Source organism: Artemia franciscana, chromosome 10, assembly GCF_032884065.1.
Source record: "Artemia franciscana chromosome 10, ASM3288406v1, whole genome shotgun sequence".
Classification (NCBI taxonomy): Eukaryota; Metazoa; Arthropoda; class Branchiopoda; order Anostraca; family Artemiidae; genus Artemia; species Artemia franciscana.
Window position 1 is genome coordinate 27,495,171 of NC_088872.1, and position 21,951 is coordinate 27,517,121.

Sequence of the window (21,951 nt, forward strand, 5' to 3'; positions counted from 1 at the left end):
GAACTCTTTTTTACTTTTATAGTAGTTATTAGTTTTGTCTGATAAAAAAATACATGGCATTATTTGAAAAAATACTCCACTAAGGACGGATGTCCTTTTAAAAGGACATGACGGATCTCGAACCATGAACCAGATACTGAAAATCTGACTCCATATTCAAGTTCAGCGATTTTTTTTCATCTGGAAACATAATTAAAATATTTTTTTCCCTATCGATTTCATAATGCAGTAATTAAAGGGTTAATGCTGATTTTCAATATATAAATTTCATCAAGTTTATTCTTACTTGTCAAAAGTTACGAGCCTGAGAAAATCTGCCTTATTTTAGAAAATAAGAGGGACAACTTCTAAAAGTTGTAAAATCTTAACAGAAATCGCACCGTCAGATTCATCATATCAGAAAACCCTACTGTAGAAATTTCAACCTCCTATATACAAAAATGTGGAATTTTGTATTTTTTGCCTCAAGACAGATCACGGATGCGTGATTATTCGTTTTTGTTGTTGTTTTTTCCCCAGGGGTGATCATATCCACCCGGTGGTCTTAGAATATCGCGAGAGGGTTCATTCTAACGGAAGTTTAAAGTTCTAGTGCCCTTTTTTAAGCGACCAAAAAAATTGGAGGGCACCTAGGACCCCTCCCACGCACATTTCTCCCCAAAGTCCCCGGATCAAAACTTGGATATAGCCATTCTGTTGAGCCTAGTCGTAAAACTAACAACTATGTCTTTGGGCTGCAACTTACAAACTTTGACCATTGTTTACATACGGTATAGGTTATTATGAAGTGTACAGACATTTTCACGGAGGAATTTATCTTGAGGGAAGAGAAATCAATAGAATATAGCAAGTGGAAGCTCTTCAAGTGGAAGCTCTTCAAATGTAACCAAACTCTTGTGATCGATTTTCTACCCTGTATCTTAATTATTGCAGTTATAGAAAACCCGTAATCAATAGCTTAATCATAGAATGACTTGCTGGTCCACCTGTCTCAGGCTCCATTCCATCGAGGAGAATACTTTTCGAATCCTATTGCGGTCTAATATCGTTAGTTTAAAAAGGTTTCCTGAGAAAAAAAGAAATCCTGAAGAAGAAAACTCCTAAAGTATTATGTAACACCCAATGTGGCACCATCATTCCTTAACATCCCGCGTGTATGCTGTACTCGGTTACAAGCGGGGATCCTCAACGGGCCCCTGAAGTCTGGCATGTCACGGAAAAGTGTGCTATCCTTATCATAATTAAACATTCTCTATTAAATAACAGCCAAAGAAATCCTGAAACGTCTTGAAAGACGTCTTTTCAGTAAAATTGGTTGCTAGGGACTCCCCGATGCAATTCGATGCTAAGACCCCGTTGGAATTGGTTGCTAAGGGACCCTGCTGGAATTGATCGCTAGGGCCCGGTTGAATTTGATTCTAAGCCCCTTAGTGGATAGATTTTGTTAGGGGGCCGGTGAAATTGGATGCCAGGGCCCCTGGTGGTTAGGTTAGTGGGCAGATGAAATTGGATACTAGGCCTCCGATGGAATTAGGGGTTAGGACCCAATTGAAATTGGATGCTAGGGCCACTATGTGGTTAGGTTAGGGGGCACTGATGAAATCAGATGCTAGGGTTCCGGTGGGATTGGGTGCAATGGCCCCAGTTATATTGGATGCTAGGACCCCCTTGGTAAGGTTAGGGACCCTGGTGAAATTGGATGCTAGGACCCCATTGGAATTTTTCGCTAGGGCTCCGTTGGAATTGGTTGGTAAGGTTCGGTGTCTTGAAGGCTCCCTGCTAGCGGGCCCCCTGAAGGTTTTTTCCTGGCCCCTGCGGATTTTTAAACACTTATGTTACAAGTAAACTCTATTACTTAGCACCCAAGAAAATCATGATTTGGTGGCCCCCTGAAGGTTTTTTCAAGAATCAGAGAAAACTATGACATAAAAATCACGATAATCCTGATTTGGTGGGGACCCTGAAGGATTTTTAACCCTCTAAGAAAGTATGATGTAACAAGCAAACTCTATTGCGTAGGTATACTATACCGCTATAGGTGTGCTACATTATTGCCCAGTTAATAATAACGTCCTGAGGGGTGAATAGCTCCATTTTTACACCCCCTATATGTCAGTTTAAAACCATGTAGGGGATACTACTGCTACATTGTTCAACGAACGGTAAAAACTCCGTTAAATGTAATAAAAAGGTCGCGCCTTCATGACCCCATCCATCCATGTAACGCACCAAAATTTGAGACAACCAACTCCAAGGGAACTGGCTCCCTTGGTTACCAATTGGTTACTCCATTGGTGTTACCCATGTAACACCTGGCTGGTAGCAGTCCTTAGCGCTGTGCCACTCTGCCCTCAAGTTCAATTTTTTCATATTGGACTCATGAAACCCAAAATAACAGTAAAATTATGAAGCAAATCACAACACGAAAGATACTCGATTACAACCCTCAAAAGCTTTTAGGGCAGGCACGTACGCAGGGGGGGGGGGCCTTTGGTCCCCCCTTAATTTTGTGAAGTGTTTAGTTTCCGCATGATTTCTTGGGATTTCTGGCAAAAGTAGGACATTTATTAAGAATCATGTGTGAAGCCTTTTTTGTGATTTTACAGCATGCAATTATCCGGTCAAGTCACTGCCCAATTATTAACCCATTTTCTGTCTAACTTATTACCCTCTTTGAAGTAGGGGAGAGTGTGGTTGGTTCGGACGCGGGGTGAATCTGGGCAAGCGTTTTTCTTCCTACAGCGCCGACTGCTAATCAAGAAAAAAACACTGTAGACCTGACATCTAGTATTCTACCTGCGCATGTAGTTTTGTTAACCCACGTGCAGTCGTTTTGGAAATATTTGAAAAAAAAACTGAAAAAAACAAGGTAAGGCATCCTGTATCTTCTTTACTTTGAGATTTAATTCAGCCAAATCCTTATATATCAATAAACATTTAACTTGCTTAATGCATGACACGCTTAGCTTAGACTTTGTTAAGTTGTTTCGATTTTGGTTTTTGGTGCCATCTGTAAGTTTTGAGGTGTAGGTGAGGTTTCAGGCTTTTTCTTTCAGGTGGGTTTTGTTCGGACAACTACAGTGGGGTGCATTCGGTCATTGTCCGAACCAGCCCCACCCACCCCTAATTAGCGATTGTACTGTTATTTTTTTTTTTGTAAAAAGAGTTTGCTTTCCACTGCAAAATAGAATTATCCTTGATATTGGGGTGTTTATCCCCACTTTTCAGGATAAGTACAGCTTTTAATGGGTCAATTTTGGAAACTATCATTTTTCATTAAAATCAACGTTTTTGCAATAGAAGAACTACCCCCCCCCCCACAGCACCCATATTGCACTGTTATCCCTAAAATTTCCCTTTCAGTGGGATATAATAGATTAATCACTGGTTCTAATTCGCTATGAACATAACTTGAGCCTAAAACGTACTTTCGAGACTTCAGTCTTCTTCCCCCCATCCGCGAAAAGAAACACTGAACTCTTTTTCTAGTTCCTTTTTCTGGCTGAAAACGATTGGAGAACAGATCGACCAACAACAAATGTGCCTTTGGGGTCCTTAAATACCCAATTTCCACTGGATCAGCGTTTTTAAAATTGCCATTTTGTTTAAAATACTCGAAAGATCGGACACAATGGCACCCATAGTCCCGGGAGCAACAGCCCTATATTATGCCTTAATATACTCTTAAAGAGCTAACAACACATGTTGAAATGAAATTCCTCCAGAATTTCTACGATTGCTTGTTTGATATACTAGCAAAAAAAATAATAATAACAATAATAATAAACCATGTCACATCAGAAATTTTGCATTTCTTAGTTAGGGACTTGGAAATTCTGTTTAGAGAATGTTAGGAGTACAGAATTAGACAGTGCAGTTTCCACTAAGATCAGATCGATTTTGGTTGGGCAGGGTGTGTCTTTTTTTTATAAAATAATAAGAGTTTACACATTCTACTAACTTTTAACGGGTACCATTAAGCTTAATAAATTTGACAGTGTTAGAATCACCGTAAAGTGAAAATTCTGGGATCTATATGTTGCCACCAAACATGCTTAATTATTTTTTTCTTTAGATTTTCGATGGTTCTTTATTTACAGGTCGTTACCAAATGTGAAAATGCCGAAAAAACAGCACAGTGTTCTCGAACTTTGGAGCAAAAAAATACGAATAAGTGGTATTGAATCAGAAAGAGATCACAATAGCGAAGTGAATACTGCCGTCGGTAATGAGCCTTCGTCTCAGCCTCACGAAAACATACCCTTTGGAACCGAACCTAGGACTTCACCTCAGCAAATATCAGCAAATGCTGAAATGATGAAATCTGAAATAAATATTGACATTGAGCTTGACATAGAAAGTCTTTTTGATAGAAGAGGCTCACTTTCGAGATGAAACAAAGTACAATTTACTCAAAAGGCCTTTTAAACTCAACAGTAAATATCCATTCCCAGTTTAAGTCATAGGAACGAAAACAAGGAAGTTTCAGATTAGCTGGATGGATAAGTATGTCTGGGTAGTTTTTTCGGCTGTAAAAAAAGATGTTTTTGTAAATGTTGTACTGTGTTATCTTCTGACCAAGCCGGACGAGGTTTCCATCAAAACTTAGGTCAGCTTGTTTTAGATCCATATGTTAACTGGAAAAATGCACTGAAAGACTTTTCCAAACATCAGTCTAACTCTTACTATAGAGAAGCTGTTATAGAGAAGCTGTTATTGGGGGAGAAAATTTTCTGGCGACACTGAGCAGGCAGAAAACCTCTATCGTGAAAGTTCTGAATACACAGAAAAGAGAAAAATAGAGACAAACAGAAAACGGCTCCGTCTTATCGCTGAAACAATACTGATGTGTGGAAGACAGGGTATTGCTCTGCGTGGTGATGAAGAATCTGGGAAATTCCACCTCTGCTGAGCCTCTAAAAAATGATGGAAATTTCGGGACCTTGCTGCGCTATCGGATGAAAGACGATCCAGTTATGAAAGATATATTTGAGAGAAGTACAGGCAATGCCCAGTATTGAGGCCCAAGAATCCAGAATGAATTAATTGATATTTGTGGGCAGCTAATAACCGAAAAAAAAGTTGACCAAGTTAAATCCGCCAATTTTTTTACCACTCTTGCAGACAAGACTACGGATATATCAAGACAGGAACAAATGGCTCTAGGGCTTCGATTTGTGGACAGCGAAACGCTGCAAATTATGGAAGAGTTCGCTGTTGTTGAGGACTTGCGCGGTGAAAGCCTTGGTCAGTTTATCCTAAGTCGAATTGAGAAACTTGGTCTCGGCATGAAACTCTGCAGGGGACAAGGTTATGATGGAGCTCCAAACATGAGTGGATATTTTTCGGGGGCCCAAGATTTTATTTCGAGCAAATATCCGCTCGCCAAGTACGTTCGCTGTATCGCTCACTCCCTAAACTTGGCCCTGACGGACTCGAGGTGATTGTAATTCGTGAAACAGTTAATTTTTTTCCCTTTAGTGCAAAGCGACGCGCTACCCTAAAATCTTATACTGCACTTAATCTTAAAGGATTTTGCGAAACTAGGTGGGTCGAAAGACATGATGCTATTCAGATCTCAAAACAGTTGATTGTGCCTATCTTTAAGGCCCTAGAGGACATAGAGACGGACAGGGAATCGGTAACGTTGTCGAAAGACAGAAGTCTGCTCAACAACTTCCTGAGCTTGGGCTACATAGTGACCCTCATTGCGATGGATTTTTTCCTTGGGTATACATTGAATCTATCTAAGCTGCTGCAGTCTGAAAACATAGATATGGTTATGTGCATTCAGTGCGTCGAAAGTGTAACAGAAATGTTCAAAGAAATCCGAAATAGTGCCGAGGGAAGGTTTCATCAGCTGTTTCTGGAAGCAACTAGGCTATGCAGAGAACTAGAAATTAATCTTGTCATACACAAAAGAGGAACCTTGTCAAAATCCCAAGTGATATCCTTGCAGAAAAACATATAGAGCTTTACAATTGCGTCTCTATTTTCTTCTCATTTGTAGATCAGCTATTACAATCACTTGAATCTCGATTCACAAAGCACAAGGTCACGCTGAAAGGCCTCAGCGGAATCCTGCCATCTTTTGTTGTGAAACAGCCTAGCAGCGATCTTAAAGAACTGATCAAATTATATGCCTCAGATCTAACGAATCCAGACTCCGCTGTGATGGCTGAGATTGAACTATGGCGAGCTAAGAGCTGAAAGTAGTACCCAGTCTTTCCCCGAAGATAGCAGTGCAGAGCTTGGCTGAGCGCGAACGTGAAATATTTCCAATATTCACAAGTTACTGAGCATTTTTTGTGTCATTCCCACGTCTACAGCATGTTTTGAGAGGTCATTTTCTTCGATGAAAAGGATTAAAACGTATCTTCGCAGTCGGATGAGTGAAGACCTAATGAATGGCTTGGCACCCTTGAATGTCCACAGAGATGTTCTCGTATCAGTCGATGAAATTTTGGAGAAATTTGCTATTAGCTCTGCTCGAAGGTTACTATTTAAAGTACAGATAAAGTTAATCTGTATTTTCTGATATACGTGCTTTTTGCCTTTATTTAGTTACTAAATAAAAAAGTGATACTTTATATCTGCTGTTTCGAAGGTTTTGCCCCCCCCCCCGAAAAAATTCCTGCGTACGTGCCTGTTTTAGGGTTACTCCCATAAAGACGAAATTCAAAACCTACAAATCCTAGAATGGGGCCAAGAGGGGGATATTGACACTTTCCTTTCAAAGTTACCAAATCTTAAAATACAGGAAAAATATATCTATACTAATATATTTATAAGTTCCAGCTCTTCGCATAGAGAGACCCCTGCTAGAAACGGTCTGGCATGTGTTAACCAAATAAAAACAGAGAGAAAGTGCCTATTTATAGAAAATCCCCCGTAACTACCAAAAAAATCGATTGGGGCTACAAAGGAAATCCCCCGAAAGGTAAAAGACGTCCGAGTACAAAGAGATTTAATCCAACACATAGAAAGGAGAAAATATTGGCGTCTAGTTTTAGAAACAAAATGACGCTTAGCATGTAAATACGACAAGAAAGCTTCACTGCACCGCTAAAGGTAAAAACCCCTGAAATAGGATCAAAAAGACAATAAGGCTCATGGCAAAAAATTGCGATAAGAAAGCTACATTATATCACAAAAGACAAAAACCTCTGGAATGGGATTTAAAGCCACATCCCCTTTAAAGTGAGAAAATAACAATAATACGAAAAAGAATCTTTAAATATGGGAATAAAATCATTTAGAAATAAACTATAAAAGAAATCACTTTGTTTCAAGTACTGTTTGGTTTTGAAGTACATCTTGAAATGCTTGCGTATCAGAAAACAAACTTCGGAGAACCGGAAAGTTGATGCCCCCTCCCATTAAACTTATTTGGAAATTAATGTTGTTACCAGGGGTTGAAAAAGTCAATTATATTCTTGGCAAGAAATGCGATGAGAAAGCTACTCTATACTGCGAAAGTTAAAAACCCTCTTCAAATGTGATGAAAAAGCCACGTTTCCTTTAAACCGAAAAAACAACAAAAGTATAAAAAAAAATCCTAAAGTACAGGAAATAAGAAAGTTTTTATAAATTAATGTTGCGAGATGTTTGCATCTTTGAATAAGGGATATCTCCCACCGTAAAATAACCTCTTTGAAACCGTTGTTTGGGGTTTAAAATCTGGTTAAAGGATTGCCTCTCATGTTAATGGAACCTATATTTTTACATACAAGAAAACCTTAGCGTGAGAAAACAACGTCGTAGTAGTCATAATGCTGTTTGCCTTGTGAAAAAGTGGGGTTACTTTGAAAATCTCCCTGGAAGGGCCTAGTATTGCGACACTAGACCCTCAAATCCCTAGTGACAGGGTTGGGAACTAAAACTCCTGCCAGTATATTGACCCTAGCACCACGAATCTCTAGCGACCTGGTTGGGAAGTAAAATTTCCCAAAGTATAGTGACAATAGTGCCACGAATCCCTTAGCGGCGAGAATGCGAACTAACATTTCCTGTAGCTACCATTATCCCGAGCTATGCTCGTATTAATTATCCTGTTAGTAATGGTGACGAACATATGGCAAAAATAAAAATTTCGGATTCAATTTCCTTACATTCACTGCCAATTGCGGCCTCTATTTTATTTTTATAAAAATAAAATTCTAAATATTACAAGTAGTTACTGGCGAGATTTGTCTCGAGGTTTCGTCGATGCCAATTACACCATAGATGGCCCAGGAGGAACTATGTAAGTTCAATAGTCTTTCAGCGACATGACCATCGATAACTTTTAGTATATAATCATAATCCGCTAAAAGATTCAAGCAAGCTCAATTTTCAGTAAAGCTTTGGTTTTTAGAATCTTACAGATATTGGAAAAACATCACAAATCAATTTATTTGAGCTAGTTTTGTAGATATATGTTACGTAATTAAATAAAAAAACAAGCTTTTTAAATGAAAGTAAGGAGCAACATTAAAACTTAAAACGAACAGAAATTACTCTGTATATGAAAGGGGCTTTTCCTTCTCAACACCCCGCTCTTTAAAAAAACTTGTTTGTTTTTTTTTATTTAATTTCTGGACGTTTTTGAATTAATGCATGTTTTGATCTTGGCTCTCCGCACATAAATAATTAAAACAAAATTCGCATATTAATTAATTGCAATTAATCGGAAGATTTTGAGAAAAAAAGGAGTGAGAGAGGAGGCCTAGTTCCCCTCCAATTTTTTGATTACTTAAACTTTTAATTTTTTACAAACGTTTTCATTGGTAAAAATTATACGTAACTTACGAATTAACTTACGTAACGACCTTCTGTATTCGTATGTTTTTATTGCGTATACGAAGGGGGTTCAACCCTCATCGATACCTCGCTCTTTACACTAAAGCTTAAATGTCCCAATTCCTTAAGAATGACCTATGAATCCCAAAGGCCGTAGAACAAATAGTTGAAATTACTAAAAATACTTTAGCGTAAAGAGTGAGGTATACCGAGGAGGTAAACCCCTCATATGCGTAATAATTTCCGTTCGTTTTAAGTTTTAATGCTGCTCCTTACTTTCAGTAGAAAAAACTTTTCATATTTAGTTTTTTACTGTTTTTCCAAATAATGCTAGAAAATCCTTCACCCCCTTCATTGAAATTCTCTTCCCCCATGAGATTTTCCTCAATGGAAATATCCTCCGACGTAAACCCCGCCCCTCAACTCTCCCCCTAAACCAAAGAATCCCCCTGAAAACGTCTGTACACTTACCAGTAACCATTACTATATGTAAACACAGGTCAAAGTTTGTAACTTGCAGCCCCTACCACGGGGACTGCGGGGGAGTAAGTCGCCCCTAAAGATATAGTTATTAAGATTTTCGACTATGGTGAATAAAATGGCTATCTCAGAATTTTTATCCGGTGACGTTTGGGAAAAAATGAGCGTGGGAGGGGGCCTAGGTGCCCTCTAATTTTTTCGGTCACTTAAAAAGGGCACTAGAGCTTTTAATTTCCGTTAGAATAAGTCCTCTCGCGAAATTTCTAGGACCTCTCAGTCGATACGATCACCCCTGGGGAAAAAACAAAAAACAAAACAAAACAAAAAAAAACAAATAAACACGCATCCGTGATCTGTCTTCTGGCAAAAAATGCGAAATTCCACATTTTTGTAGATAGGTGCTTGAAACTTCTACAGTAAGGTTCTCTGATACGCTGAATCTGATGGTGTGATTTTCGTTAAGATTGTATGACTTTTAGGGGGTGTTTTCCCCTATTTTCTAAAATGAGGCAAATATTCTCAGGCTCGTAACTTTTGATGGGTATAACTGATCTTGATGAAACTTATATATTTAAAGTCAGCATTAAAATTCGATTCTTTTGATGTAACTATAGGTATCAAAATACCAATAGTTACTTTTTACTATGTTTTTTTTTTAATTTCTGAACGTTTTTGAATCAATGCATGTTTTGATTTTGGCTCTCCGCAGAGGAATAATTAAAACGAAATTTGCATATTTTTTTTTGACTAAATGGCTTTCTCATAATTTCGATCGAATGATTTTGAAAAAAAGAGCGAGGGAGGAAGCCTAGTTGCCCTCCGATTTTTTGGTTACTTAAATGGCAACTAGATCTTTTAATTTTTTACGAATCCTTTTATTAGTAGAAGATATACGTAACTTATAAATTAGCTTACGTAAAGAACTTTTGTATTCTCATGTTTTTATTACATATATAAGGGGGTTCGCCCCCTCGTCAGTACCTCGCTCTTTACACTGAAGCTTAAATTTTATCCCAATTCATTAAGAATGACCCCTGAATCACAAAAGCCGTAGAATAAATAGTTGATATTACTAAAAATACTTTAGCGTAAAGAGCGAGGTATTAGGAGGAGGTGATCCCCTCATATTTGTAATAATTTCTGTTTGTTTTAAGTTTTAATGCTGCTCCTTACTTCCCGCTGAAAAAAACTTTTTAATATTTATTTTTTCATTGTTTTTTTTAATAATGCTAGTAAACCCTTCGCTCCCTTCATGGAAACTTTCTTCCCCCATGAAAAATTCCTCGATGGAAAGTTCCCCCAGCATATCCCCCTCTTCTCAACCCCTCCCCCCAACCAAAAATTCTTCCTGAAAACGCCTGTACACTTCCCAATAACCATTACTATATGTATGCTCTGGTCAAATTTTGTAACCTGTTGTCCCTCCCACGGGGACTGTGGGGGAGTAAGTCGTCCCCTAAGACATAGTTATAAGGTTTTTTCAACTACGCTGAATAAAATGACTATCTCAGAATTTTGATCCGTTGACTTTGGGAAAATAATTAGCGTGGGAGGGGGCCTAGGTGCTCTCCAGTTTTTTGGTCACTTAAAAAGGGCACTAGAACTTTTCACTTCCGTTAAATGAGCCCTCTCGCAACATTCTAGGACAACTGGGTCGATACGATCACCCCTGAGGAAAAAAAAACAAACAAACGAACAAATAAACACGCATGCGTTACAGTAGGGTTCTCTGATACGCTGAATCTGATGGTGTGATTTTCGTTAAGATTCTATGACTTTTAGGGGGTGTTTCCCCCTATTTTCTAAAATAACGCTAATTTTCTCAGGCTCGTAACTTTTGATGGGTAAGACTAAACTTGATGAAACTTATATATTTAAAATCAGCATTAAAATGCAATTCTTTTTATGTAGCTATTGGTATCGAAATTCCATTTTTTAGAGTTTTGGTTAATATTGAGCCGGGTCGCTCCTTACTACAGTTCGTTACCTCGAACTGCTTGATTAGGGAAGCAATAAATTTCGTTCGTTTTAAGTCGTTTTTTTTTCAAATGGACAAAAAACCTTCTATTTAGGGTTTGACCATGAAAATCAATACACTCAATCTTTCAAGCTTTCAATCTTCAGGGGACTCTTAATTTTCAACTGATGGTAACAGCTGACAGTGAAAAAAAATATATTTCTTTGTTTTTTTCAAATGGACAAAAAACTTTCTATTTAGGGTTTGACCATGAAAATCGATACACTCTTTTAGAATTTGGATCCCCTTGTATTTTGAATTTCTGAGGGGGGAGCGGGGTTCAATGTTTCTGTTTAGTTTCTTAGACTGTAAAAAAATGATAAGCTATCTTAAAACCCCCATTCTCTGGCAATTTGATCCTCATCAGGCAAATATTGACGTTTATTGGCACAAAATGCCATGAAGCTGGGACATACCATCTTTTGTTACTTAAAAGGCACTAGATATGCCCCTTTCCTTTGAAATGAGCCATCTACCAACATTCTACCACCACTATTTCGGCATAATCATCCCTAGGGGGGGGGGAGGAGGACACATTAGTGCCTTCCGACCCCATTTTAAGATTTTGAAGCTCTTTTCGAAATCTCCGTAAATTCAGTTTTTTGCAATAGAGCTTCTACTATAAAGATTAATCGAAATACTAGTTATAATTTCAGAATTAGTGTTAAATAACAATTTTTTCACTAGATATACAAAACTCATTTCTAAATTTTTGTTACTATAGACCGTAGTTTGCTCTTTGCTAGGTTTTATTTATCGCTGTATCCATGATTTATGATCATTCAAGTTTAGATTATTATAAAAATTTATTTCCGCTCGATGGCTCTTCACTTTTCTTTAAAAACTTCTTTTTCGAAATGTTTTCGAAATTAATATTTAATAAAGATAGACATAAAATTAATATTCTTAGATTAACGACAAATCTTTTTCTTTCCTTTTTCAGAGACCTAATTTATGGTGTGGCAACCCCAAGTTCCATGATTTTTTAAATCAATTCGTTCCAGTATTCAGTGAAAAGTTTTGGCCAACGATATGGTGTTTCGAAGCACGAGCGCAGACAGTTTTTGCTAGTCTTCTAAGATCTCGGATAGCTCCTATTTCGTACTCCAGGTTCGTTTCCCACTTCCCTTTGTTGTTCTTGTCTCTTCCCTATTCTCTCGTTTTTTTTTTTTTTTTTTAGTTTTTTTTTCTAGTTTTTGTTAAGTAGTTGGAAGCACAAAGAAATGCATGCGTCTTACTTCGTTTTCACACTGATCCTTTTTCATGATTAAATAAATAAAAAATTTTTTTTTAGCTGAAAGTAAGGAGCGACATTAAAACTTAAAACGAACAGAAATTACTCCGTATATGAAAGGGACTTTTCCTCCTCGACGCCCCGCTCCTTACGCCACGGTTTAACTCTTTCTCTTAACTCTACTTTTTAAAACAGTAAAAAACTCTATGACTTTTAGGGGGTTCCCTTTTCCTAAAGACTTTAGGGGGGCACCCTTTTTCCTAAAATAAGGCAAATTTCCTCAGGCTCACAACTTTTGATGGGTAAGACTAAACTTGATGAAACTTATGTATTTAAAATCAGCATTAAATGTGACTCTTTTGATGTGACTATTGGTATCAAAATTTCATATTTTAGAGTTTCGGTTACTATTTATCCGGGTCGCTCCTTACTACAGTTCCTTACCACGAACTGTTTGAAAATTGTTGTTTTTGTTGTTTTATCATTGTCCCACTGGTTGCTTCAGAATACGACATTACACAATGGAGAAAGAGATTAAGCATGTGAGGTGGCATGTGAGTTGAGAGGATGCATCCTTGCAAAACACCAACAGAAGTTTGGAATTCTTTGGTCGTTCCCTCAACTGTTTGTACTTGGCTTCTCAACCGCTCATACATGCTACGAATGAGATTTGACGGGACGCTTTAGTATATGCCAAAGGCCCTCACTCAAAATTAAGTTGAAAGCTCGTTTGAAGTCAATAAAGAGTTGTTAGAGGTCCTGACCGTATTCAAGGTCATTTTCCATTACTTGACGGATGACAAAAATCTGGTCTATGGTCGAGTGGTTCGCTCAGAAACCCGCCTGATACTCAGGGATGATGTGATTGGCTAATGCTTTTATTCTGTCCAGTAGTACCTTGCTCAACACTTTGGAAGGTTGGCTTGTCAGGCTGAGTTGACGGTAATTGTCACATTTGGCATTGGACCCTTTCTAATGCAGAGGAATTATGGTGGTGGAACACCAAGTTTTCGGGAAATATTCCTTGGGCCAGGCAGCTGTGGCAATTCTGTGGTAGAGGTCTGTTACGACTTCTGAGTCGACTTTCTGAGTCAATCCATCTGGTCCAGGTGATTTATTTGATTTGAGTAACTTCAAGGCAGCTTCAATCTCGCTTTTGAGTGGTGGTGGGCTTTGTTCCAATGGGGATATGGTTAAATTCCTAAGAACAGCAGGGTTAGGATTGAATGGGGGGTTTAACTTTTCATGAAAACGTTTTTCCACCTCTCTCTTATTCCTATTGCATCGTTGATGGAATTCCTGTCCTTATCCAGGAGTATATTTGTTAGTGTAGATTTGCACCTCGATCACTCTCGTATTCTTTTGTACACGGCATGGGTATTGCTTCTTCGGAAGTTGACCTCGCATTGGTCACATTTGTTATGAATGTACACGGTTATCGCGCGTTTGACCTTCTTTTCTGTTAGTCACTTAAGATGCTTATAAATTTTTCTACTTTCTCGGTCTTGCCTAATAGCGACAGCATGCTTGTCTTTACACACTTGAATGATCTCATCGGTGATCCATGGCTTTTCGGAGCCATTAGTTCTTCCAAGGACTGTCTCGGCTGTCTGTATGAAGATCTCGGTGCTCTTGTAGACTAGTGTGTCTGAATCTATTTCCCTGTATTCATTGAAGAATTCTCTAAGAGGGTTTTGAGAGCTAAATTGAAATTCATCCGGTAACAGCTGCGAGTTGACTCGTCTTTCAGAAGCTCAGTACGGAATTTCGGGATTTTTTTTCTGGAGTTTTGTTGCCAACTTCAGACGGAGGTGGAAAGATGCCATTACCTGTGTGTGATCGCTGTCAAAGTCTCCTCCTGTCATTAGAGACTGTGTCTAGCGTGCTATTTTTTCAGCGTTTTGGTACGAGGACATAATCGATGCAGTTTTTGGTGATTCCCTCAGGTGATCTCCACGTGACTTTTTGTCGCTCTCTGTGTTTGAAAATCTGCTCTTTGTCCTGACAGTATTCCAGAAGACACTCACCTCTTTTGTTTCTGGTACCATGTCCAAATTTTCCCACTGCGTCTTCATGACCATCGGAGTTCGACCCCACTACTGCATTAAAGTCTCGAATAACGAGAATTACGTCTTTTTTTTGGAATAGAGTCTGTGAGGTTTTGGAGTTGGCTGTAAAATTCCTCTGAGTCTTCGTCGCTACGAGAAGAATTCGGCGCATAAACCTGGATGATGCTCAGGTTCGCAGTCGAACCTTTGAGCCGAATAGCAATGATACGTTCGGAGACTGGAGCTATGGAGATAAGTGATTTCTTTGCTTTCTTTGAAAGAATAAATCCTACTCCTTGGCAATGAATTCCATCGTTACGACCTGACAAAAGTAGTGTCGTGTCTCCAATCCTTTGAACACCAGTTACTAGAAGATGGATTTCTGACAGACCAATGATGTCCCATTTATACCTATAGATTTCTCTTACAAATAGATCGTTCTTTCCTTTCTAAGACAGGGTCCTTACATTTAGAGTTTCTATTGCCAATGTTGTTTTAGGGTTAAAAAGGGGTGAAGGGGGTCCGATTCAGGGTTTGCTACATTGGAAATTGTATTTGCGGCGTAGCCGGTCGTCAGGCTATCAGTAATCTCTCCAGCAGAACCGGTCGCCACATCGTCGGCTGCCCCTGACGTGCTATCTAGTTCATCGGTTGTCCTGGACGCGGTTGATGGCTCGTCGTTTGCCCCGGATGCGTTAGATGGTATCGCATGGTTGTCGGATAAAACCCCGAACGCTGTAGCATTAGTTCTTATAAGTTTTCTTGTCTTCGTCATTATACAACTTGAGAGCAATATCTGAGAAGAAAGGACGCTCAGCTAGATTTTTAGACAGCAGCAAGCCACTCCTCCCTGTCTCTAGAAGGGGCTGTTAACTCGTGTACGAGTTTATCCGCCCTTTACAGTTGTTGTCCTATAGGGAATCCTTCCATTTGGCGTCGTGCGTGGCCAATACAATTTTCTCATTGATGAGAGGAGGTTCGGCATCTGCCGGGACATGTCCAAACGCCGGTGGGCCCTGTTCATAACCATCTCAGGGGCCTCCTTCCTCCTGTGCACAAATTTATATCCACCGTGTATGGGTGCCTTAGTTTCTTTTTACGGACCCCCGAGGGCTGGGTCCCCCTGGTCCACGCCTCCTTAGTTTATATTCGGCATTATCTTTTATATGTAAGGGAATTCTCCCCCCACCCGCCACCTTGGGACGTGTCTGGTGCCTAGGGGAGGGCTTTCAGGGAGGAAAGCTTCTTGAGGGAAGGCTTGTTTTTATTATTCACGTTTATTTGTTTCTATTTTGATTTTTCATTTTCTGTTAATGGTAATCGCATCAAACCAGTGGTCCTGGCAATTTGGTAGGGGTTAGTTCGAGTTGAAATAGTGAGTTCCACTTCTACTGCCAAATAATAAAAAACCAGCTAGGTTACCATCGCCATTGTTTAACCCCCAGTACCTATTGCAGTCAAACATGGCGCAAATTTTTTATTGATTTTAGCTTGTTTTTGTTTGTTTTTATTACGCACGTTTATTTATTTCTTTTTTTGGTGTTTTGTTTTCTGCTAATGATAATCGTATCAAACCAGTGGTCCTGGCATTTCGGTAGGGTCTACTTCGAGTTGAAACAGCGAGCTCCACTTCTACTGCCAAATAATCAAAAACCAGCTAGGTTACCATCGCACGTTTTTATTACGCACGTTTATTTATTTCTTTTTTTTTCGTTTTCTGCTAATGGTAATCGTATTCCTGGCATTTCCGTAAGGGTTACTTCGTGTGAAAATAGCTAGTTCCACTTCGACTGCCAAATAATCAAAAACCAGCTTGGTTACCGTCGCCACATTAGCAAAACATCTAAAAGTTCATATTTTTTGTTCGCACTTTCATCTAGGATGCTTAAATCGTCAGCATAACATAACTCCAGAAGAGTGTTTCCTCCCCATTTGATTCTGCGTTCTCCCATTGCCTTTCCTGAGCTTCTTAAGACGAAATCCACCAAATGATCCATATAAAAGGGGATAGAACACAACCCTACTTAACTCCTGATTTAATACAAAACCAGTTGCTAACCTCATTTCCTACCTTAACTGTAGCAGTGTTAATCTCGTACATTACACTAATCACTTTAGTGTATTTGCCTGGTATATCAACCAAGGATAAGACCTTTGCTGAAGCTCTTCTATCAAAGGAATCGAACGCTTGCTCATAATCTTTAAAACTGAGGACCAAAGGTATTTGACAACTCAGGCACTTCTCAGTTATTAACCTAAGAGTGAAAATTTGGTTGACGCATCCTCTACCTGTCCAACACTGCACTGTTCTTCTCTTAAAACTTTGTCTACATGATTTCTTAGTCTTAAAAGTATCATATTACGAAGTAGTTTGTTTCCTACAGAGACCAGAGTAATGCCTCAATAATTACCACACTTACTCTTATCACCTTTCTTATACAGTCGTTGAATTAAGGTTTTCCTAAAATTGTTAAGTCCTTCCCCTTTTTCAAAAACCATATTCATAATCTTCAGAAACTTATTTCTTATCTCAGAGCCACAAACAATTAACTATTATGTAACAACCAGGCGTGCGTAATACGTCATCCTCATTTACATCCTGGGGTAAATTCGCATAGGGAAACAAAACCATCCCCTATAGTATTACGTAATAACTACGTATACATAGTAAATCAATAGTCAATAACATTTGTTGGCTGCTAGGGTCTGGAACTGGTTGCTCTAGCGCTCCGGCCGGATCCACAACTTCCCCGCTACTAACAGAACGTTCTGATGTGATCATGTGAGCAGTTCTATATCCACAAATGCCTTATGTGTCTGAAAAAAAAATCAACTGTATGAAACCAGGGGTACAAGCTACATTTATCATGTAGTTATAACATCGCATGATCGAGGAAATAGACACTCATTCAACAAGTGAACGTGTGCAAATTTATTCTGCCAAAAAATGTCTATTGTGAAAACTGAATAATGAATTTATATCAAAATTCTTATAGAACTTGAGAAATCAGATAGAGAAACATTTGAAATTTTAAGTGAAACCTGTGGGACAATATTTTATCTTATGTAGGTACGTTTCATTGATACAAGCAGTTTGTGGGGGAAGGGACAATGTGAAAAGATAATGAACGTTCAGAACGCACAAGATCTGCAAATTTTGAACAAAAACAGTTCGTTAAGGGATTGAGGATGGCCGAGGATTGAATTTCCATGCATTGGCTGAGTTAGTTGGTATGAGTAGGGTAGGTGTTTTGCTTATTTTAACTGAGGAATTTACCATACAAAATTTAAACTTATATCCTATGAAGGAAAGCAGTACCGTAAAGATATGTGCCTTGACAAGCTTGAATAATAAGACTTATTAGAATCGGTTTTGTTAGAGTCAGGTTTTACTTGGGATGGAACATCGCTTTTGCCTACGAGACCCTGAAAGTAGACGCCAGTCAATGTAGCGGTAGTCTCCAAGACCTTCAAGACCAGAAAATACCATTCTGGTCAAAATTACAATTCAAATTTATGTTGTTTGTCTTCTTCAACATTAGTAGAAACATGATTAACTTGATTCTCTGTGAATAAACTGCTAGCCAACAGTAATACATTGAGAAGTCGAATGAAGGGAAAAAGAATATAAAGAAAGCCCACAGCTGTGAAGCGTTTTGTGGATATTGTGTCAGGAAAATGCATCGGCTTACACTGTCAGTGAATCAGTTTCTAGCCACCTAAACTAGTCATTAACCTCCTTTTCCTAACTTTTGTTAATGTCATATTTTATCAATCGTTAATAATGTTTTAATGTTACTCCTGAAAAACAGGTAAGTTACAATCACTTACGTCATTTCCTGTTGTTCATCCCTTTCTTGTTGTTCAAGTTGCATCTCTTCGTGGAAAGAAAGCTGTCGTAATTTCAACAATTCAACAACCCATTGGAACCCTTTTGAATTGAGAAACTCATTTAGATAAATATCTTTTTTAAAAAAGTTCAATAAAACATGAATTTTCCATGAAAAATAAGGAGCGAATTTAATACTTCAGACGGTCATATATTAGCTTATGCATATTGCCAAAGAATTTTCTATGAGAAAGCAATATAAACTAAAACAAACTGAAATTACAACGTTTTTCAGAAATTAAAGAGTGATGTTGAAACTTAAAATCAACAGAAATAAAGTCATATAATTAGTCAGAATAAAAGTAAAAATTTGTAATTTTTCTGGATGAACAGGCGAAACCTAGAACAAGCAGAAATTAAAATTCATAAATCAAGTGAGACTTTCAATGAACAGAAATATTACTTCAAATTAGTGATTGACGATTTTATGTATATACTTATAATATTATATACTTTAATTGAGATGGAATTAAAAGGAAAAAGATTGACGAGAAAGGTGTCGTTGCAAAAGCATTACCTGTTTTGGATACACTTTACTGGAATTATTTCTTTGTGAGAAAACACTATTCAATATATATATAATTTCCAGTACAACGCAAATAACGACAGAAAAACAAACAACAAAACAACGATAGAATTAATCGAGGGTAAGAAGAACTTGGAAGGGTTAAGGGTCTACTTTGTGCCTCCAATTATGTAGTGTCTACTATTGTCATTATGTATCAAATGATATAGTCACATCATTTTTTAAATATGTAATTATGGTGTTTTTATTTGGACTAGTACATCATTTGTGGTGCACAAAAGCTATATACTGAGTTTAGTCTTAGGGCAATCATATTACAATTTTGACCTCATAGTGAGAATTAGTTACTTTCATATACTTAAATACCAATTTGGGTTTTTGCACGTCGGTCATAAAATGTTTAGCATGGACACATTGGAATATTTTTCCTTTTTTAAGCAAATGACCAGTAATTTACATTTACTTAAGCTCAGACTCATGTACATTAATTAGTTCTGGGCAGAGGGTACAAATCCGAAGAAAATATGAAAAAGGCAGATTATAAGGAAAGTATTGGATCTAAAAGGAAATGTCGTAGACATCTTGACAATTGGAAAGGAGGCCAAAGGCCAATATGTCCCATGCAGTAATGCTTGCTTTGACTACTGAAAAATTTGAAAATAGACCAGTTGCTTAAGTGAAATGTTTTGACTGAAGCATTTGTTTATTTCGGTGAATATTGCCCAGTTTATTTCTTATTCTTGTGATTTTTCTGTCTTTTACTTTCCTTCCTTGTTGTTTTATTATTTTTTTTTCTTTTTTATTTTTTTTTGTTTCTTTTAAAGTTACATTATTATAAATATTTGGAGTAAAGAAGTAAAAAAAAAATAAACTGCACTTTTTATTTCATATAAATACAATTCAACATAGGTACTAAGGTTTATTGAAACTTGCTCTCTTCGCTCCATGGTGTAATTAGTCGATATTTTTTGTTCGGAAGAGGGGGAGGGGCTTAAAACCCTGATAAAAAAAAGTCTTATCTTCTTGGTTTTATGATGGCTATAGAAATAACTTTTTCCTTATTTTGACTCGGGTTTCTCCCTCCTAAAATGAACACTCATACTATTGTACTAGGTATGATTTTGTTTTCTCATGTGTTGGAATTTTCGATTTTGTAGGCCTTTTTTTACTTTTTTTTCTCTTAAGCTTAGTTTTTTTTCATTTTCAGGGAGATTTTTCAGCTGAGTGATGGTGGTGAAGTTTGCCTAGACTGGACTGAACCTACCCGATTTGCTGATTCTGCACCGAGACCTGTCGTAATTTTCCTGCCCGGATTGACAGGACATAGCCAGTCTGATTATATAAAATCATTAGTTAAAGCAGCATTGAAAGTTAATGCAACTGCTGTTGTTTTTAATAATAGAGGACGTGGAGGCATCGGTATAAAGGTACCCTTGGGATACTGTGATACTTTTTTTCCGCTTCTTCTCTCTCTCTCTCTCTCTCTTTCTCTCTTTTTTATGTACTCCGTGGGAGTTATTGAGGTGTAATTCTTTCTTTTTTTTTCTCTCTATTGTTAAAAAAGACAAAAAGAGTTGCCTCCCTGTCTCCTTTGTATAAGATTTATGTATATCGTTTCTTGTCAACCCAACACAGAACAAGTTTTCACGCAATTTAATTTAATCCCAAATACTTTTTTTTCATCGGCGGTAACCAACGTCTCGACGTCTAGTATTTTCTCACCATTTTTACCTGCTTTGTCTCTGCAATGAAGCAGAGTCGTTTCTAGGGCTGGGGGTGCCAGGGGAAAAATTGTTGTAGTGATCACCCCCACCCCCGACTCAAATATAAGCAAAATATCAGAACCAAAGTGAAAAATTTGAACAGAGTGGGGAATCCCCTAGCCGCCGCCCCAGCTGCCGTTCCTGGGACAGCTGACACGGTTGCCCCCCCCCCCACTAGGAATAACTCTTTATTGAAGCCTTTCCCGTAGTTTTTTTGAAAGTACTTTTCACTCTCTAGTTGAACTCTTCCTTAAGTATTTAGTCGTTATTTGAATATATTCTTAAGAGTCAGGCATCAAAAGCTATATTTTAAGTGACCCTGAAAGGAAAAATGATATTTTCGAATGGAATACTTTCGAAAGCAGAAGAATAGTTTGATGCTTCTGTGAAAAAAAAATGATTCTTTTGCAGACTGTAAGGATCCAATGTTGACATATTTGTTATCTTTCAAGAAAACCAAAGGAAGTTTAGACCCTTTAATGGCAACTTAACCTCTTGTTTTTTTAATCTTTCAAAACGTGCTATGTATACTGTTCTCTTAGCAAAACACACTAAACTTAGAAAATCTAACAGTAAATTATTTTATTCTGGTGCAGAATTTCAGCAGTAAACTTTATACTATATTTTTATTGTTAAATTTATACTAATTAAATCTAAAGCATCCATGTTGTGGTCATTTTTAGATTGAAATAAAGGATACTAAAATATAGAGCATGATTCGGGATTAAAAAGGGTAAAAATTGTCCAAGGCTATAATCCAAATTCTCACCAAAATTTATTTACATATTATATTGTTGCCTCTAAAAGTTTTCTCGTTTATTGTAACATATAGAGCGCCTTACGAAAAACACTGAGCAAAAGTATTATCTTCTCCGATCCTCCAAAAGGATAAAAAGAAAGAGAAATCATGAGAGAAACAAGCCCATCGACTATATATGTAAAAACAAATTAAGTAGAGCTAATTCTGAAACTATACGAACAAAACACAACAAGGATACTTTTTCTGGGTGACATAGCATCAAGACATATCGTAATTAAATAATACAAGCAGGCACGAACGCGGAAATTTTTTTCGGGGGGGGGGGCAAAACCTCCGAAACAGCAGATATAAAGTAGCCCTTTTTATTTAGTAACTAAATAAATGCAAAAGGCATGCATATCGGAAAATACAGATTAACTTTAATCTGTAGTATTGTAGCGGATGGGGGAAGAA

The 21,951-nt window shown here is 37.8% G+C and overlaps 1 protein-coding gene across 2 annotated transcripts in view; it reads left to right on the forward strand.

Annotated features, from left to right (window-relative positions):
• Positions 1-21,951, forward strand: part of LOC136032012 (phospholipase ABHD3-like) — an 82,372-nt gene that overhangs the window by 5,164 nt on the left and 55,257 nt on the right. For both annotated transcript variants that reach the window (XM_065712080.1, XM_065712079.1), the window contains exons 2-3: positions 12,222-12,388; positions 20,183-20,402. In XM_065712080.1, coding sequence (XP_065568152.1) covers positions 12,222-12,388; positions 20,183-20,402 — 387 coding nt within the window. The remainder of the gene's footprint in view (positions 1-12,221; positions 12,389-20,182; positions 20,403-21,951) is intronic.